Source organism: Pteropus vampyrus, unplaced genomic scaffold (genome assembly GCF_000151845.1).
Source record: "Pteropus vampyrus isolate Shadow unplaced genomic scaffold, Pvam_2.0 Scaffold22, whole genome shotgun sequence".
Classification (NCBI taxonomy): domain Eukaryota; kingdom Metazoa; phylum Chordata; class Mammalia; order Chiroptera; family Pteropodidae; genus Pteropus; species Pteropus vampyrus.
The window spans coordinates 7,352,195-7,355,663 of record NW_011888803.1 but is presented as its reverse complement, the minus strand read 5'-3'; the positions used below and the strand labels follow the sequence as shown (position 1 = coordinate 7,355,663).

Genomic DNA, 3,469 nt, shown 5'->3' with positions numbered 1-3,469 from the left:
TAGGAGTGATACATAAGGGATTTACATATATGTAAAGAATACAATATGTCTCATCTACGTTTACATATATTTGTAAAACTGGGTATAGCCCAAGTAGTTGTATTTTTTGGTTTAATTCTTTTGGTAAATTTATCTTGGACCCAAAGTTATTGTATTTAAATTTTACATAGAGAATGTAAATTTTAGAGTATATTTTTAAAGCAGAAATATTACTGACTAAACATATGCAGCAATCGACATAAAATTCTATACTTTAAAATAATTTAACTTTTTTGTGGTAAAATATACATAATAAAATTACCAGTTTAACCATTTTCAAATGTACAGTTCGAGGGCATTACATACATTTACAATGTCATAAAATCATCACCACCATCCATCTCCACAATTTTTTTTAACTTCCCAAACTTAAACTCTGTACTCATCAAACAATAATTCCTCATTAACATCATTTAACTTTACCTCAAAGAATTATCTGTACATACAATATCATCATACTTACTCTCCATCTGTAATAAAGAAATTTCAGTCATTCCTGGAGAAAAAACAGGCTGACGAGGAAGTAGAGGAAAATCAATATGATCTGGTAGGGTGATACACTTTTTTTTACCTATCTGTAAAAAAAAAAAAAAACCATGAAAATCAGTAAAATTTGGCAGGGTGATACTATTTTTCACCTATATGTAAACATCTGGTAATATATAACAGTAATGCATTTTTTTCTTACTTATATGGTGATGAACTCCCAAATCAATATTTATACCTATAGACTCTTGTGCTCGGGTTTCTCTATTCCTCTATTACTTGGACATTATACATGGGGACTTCAAACTTAAATTTTTTTAAAAAAAGAATACATTATTGCTTTGTAAACATGATTTCCTTCCAACACTTTCAATCTTAGTTACTTCTTATGGTAACATTTAAAATTTTCTAAGGTGACTATTGAATTTTTTTCATCTTGAGCCAACTTTGATCACTGGTATTTGCTTAGAAAATTGGGACTTTCTATTACATTTTCAAAGTTTAGTATACATTTTATTTCATATATTTTATCTACTCTGTATTTGTGTTTATATCACCTTCATCTTTCCTAAGTTTTGTGTTTCTGCCCTTTTTTTGATAAACTACCTCAAGCCTTCCAATGATGATGTTTCTCCCACTACCACTTTATAGATCTTAAATTGTTTCAATTCTGCTAGAATTTTTTACTTCTGTCTAACTTACCAGTTGCTACTTTTATCTTTATTAAGTCCTTACTACTACTTTGTTTTATTCTTCCTTTTTGAGTTTGTTATCTTATTTTCTTAATTTACAAAGTCAGGTTCTCACAGGATAATGGCAACCACCTAAATTAGAATCTCTCTACACATCCTCCCAACTGCTATAAAAGGAAAGCAAATAAAATCATTCATAATTTATGTCTACAGCATAAGTAGGACACAGAATCTTTTGATTTACACATGCCTTAATTTACGTTTAAGTGGGGAAATAAACACCCTAGACCAGCAGAGTGTGTTCAAGAGCCAATTACTGAGCAGTCAGATGTGACTGACTATGCATTAGAGAGAACTATGAACAGATAACACAATAAACATTAACCTCAGTTAGTATGGAAGAATAGGCTCCACCCATGCTGTGCAGAAATATTGAGGGTAAAAATAAGATCTGGTAAATCAGAGCACTTTCTATGAGAAATCCAAAAGAAAGGGGCTGTTATAACGTTGACAGTTAGGAATGATAATGATGGGAAGATATAGCTTCTGAGAGAGAAGAAAATGCTCTGGAAGCAAGAGGTATTCTTTTGGGGCTAGATGGTGAGAATCAATAAGAAAGTGGTCAAGATAAAAGCTCAGCGAATTTAATTAGTAGGAAAATATATCAAAGAAAATAGACCCCTTCTCCAAGGCCCCATTTATTTACAAATAAACAAATAACTGCATTTCACTATATCAACAGAAGAGGGGGCACTTAACCCAAGAAGCAGAAAAGCCACTAAACACTACTCCTTGTTTCTCTATAAGAACACCTGTTATGTGGATTCTGGGAAATATGGCGGAGTGAGAGACATCCTCAGATCTCTCCTCTTGAAACAACACTAAGCTGAACATCTAAAACTGAACAAAAAACACCCAAACTGCACACCAGCACGTCTGAACGTGGGATCGGCGCATAAGAACTACCACAGGTCAGAACCCTGGGTGTTGGATGGTTGACTGGGAGAAACAAAGCAGCTGCCTCTCACAGCTGATGGAGTTCCCTGATGGAGGAGGGAGAAGGAAGAAGATGCAGTGACTTCCCTGAACAGCCTTGCCTGGAAGTGCTGGGACTTCTATGCAGCTGGCAGCAGGGCCAGTCATCAGAGCAGAAAGCAGAGAAGCAGGATGGGGCCGCAAAGATACAACAGTTGATTTTTACCGGCCACAGTTGCAAAACTGAGGTTGAGCCGCAACCCCCAATCCCCAACCCCCAACCCAGAAGGCCCCTCCCCCATATTCCCCAAATCGATCACCACGGAGCCCCAGGAGAATCTGAGCAAACGTAACCAAAACTGTTTGCTAACACTGACAGGAAGAAAGAGAACAATCTCCAGAAAATAAGCTTACTGACATAGAAATATGTGACTTAAATGAAAGAGAATTTAGGATGGTACTTCTGAAAAAACTCAATGAGATCAAAAACAAATCTTATCAACAATTTCCGGAACTGAAAAAACAACTAGATGAGCAGAGCAAGGAGGCCGAAACCCTCAAAAAGAACCAAATAGAACTGAAGATGAAGAATACACTGCAAGAGTTGAAAAATGAAATAGCAAGCTTAGGAAATAGAGTCAACCAAATGGAGGAAAGGATCATTGATATCGAAGACAGAAATCTTGAAATGGATCAGAAGGAAGAAGAAAGAAATTGAAGAATGAAAAATAATGAAAGAGAAACACAAGCACTAGCTGATGCCATCAGGAGAGGAAACATAACAATAATGGACATTATCGAAGGCAAGGAAAAGAAACAGGGACTAAAAAAGCATTTTCAGACAAATAGTGGACAAGAATTTCTCAAATCTAAGGAATGAATTGGAGCTTGGAATTCAAGAAGTCAACAGAACACCCAATTGTCTCAGCCTAAAAAGACCTTCACCAAGACACACTGTATTAAGTTATCAAAAATCAACGACAAAGATAGAATTCCCAAGGCAGCCAGGGAGAAGAAAATGGTATCATATAAAGGTAAACCCACTAGATTATCATCAGACTTCTCAGCACAAACTTGACAAGCCAGAAAGGAATGGAATCAAATATTTAAACTATTAAGTGAAAGGAACTACCAGCCTAGAATAATGTATCCAGCTAAGCTCTCAATTAGATATGAAGGAGAAATTAAGACCTTTCCAAACATACAAAAATTGAGGGAATTCTCCAATACAAGACTAGCACTACAAGAAATCCTGAAAGGGGTCAGCTCACCTAAAA

The 3,469-nt window shown here is 35.6% G+C and overlaps 1 protein-coding gene across 1 annotated transcript in view; it reads right to left on the bottom strand.

Moving 5' to 3' along the window:
- SPATA1 (spermatogenesis associated 1) overlaps window positions 1-3,469 on the bottom strand; it is a 34,262-nt gene that overhangs the window by 8,576 nt on the left and 22,217 nt on the right. The window contains 1 exon segment of the mRNA XM_023528129.1: window positions 503-614. Within this exon segment, the coding sequence (XP_023383897.1) occupies window positions 503-614 (112 nt within the window).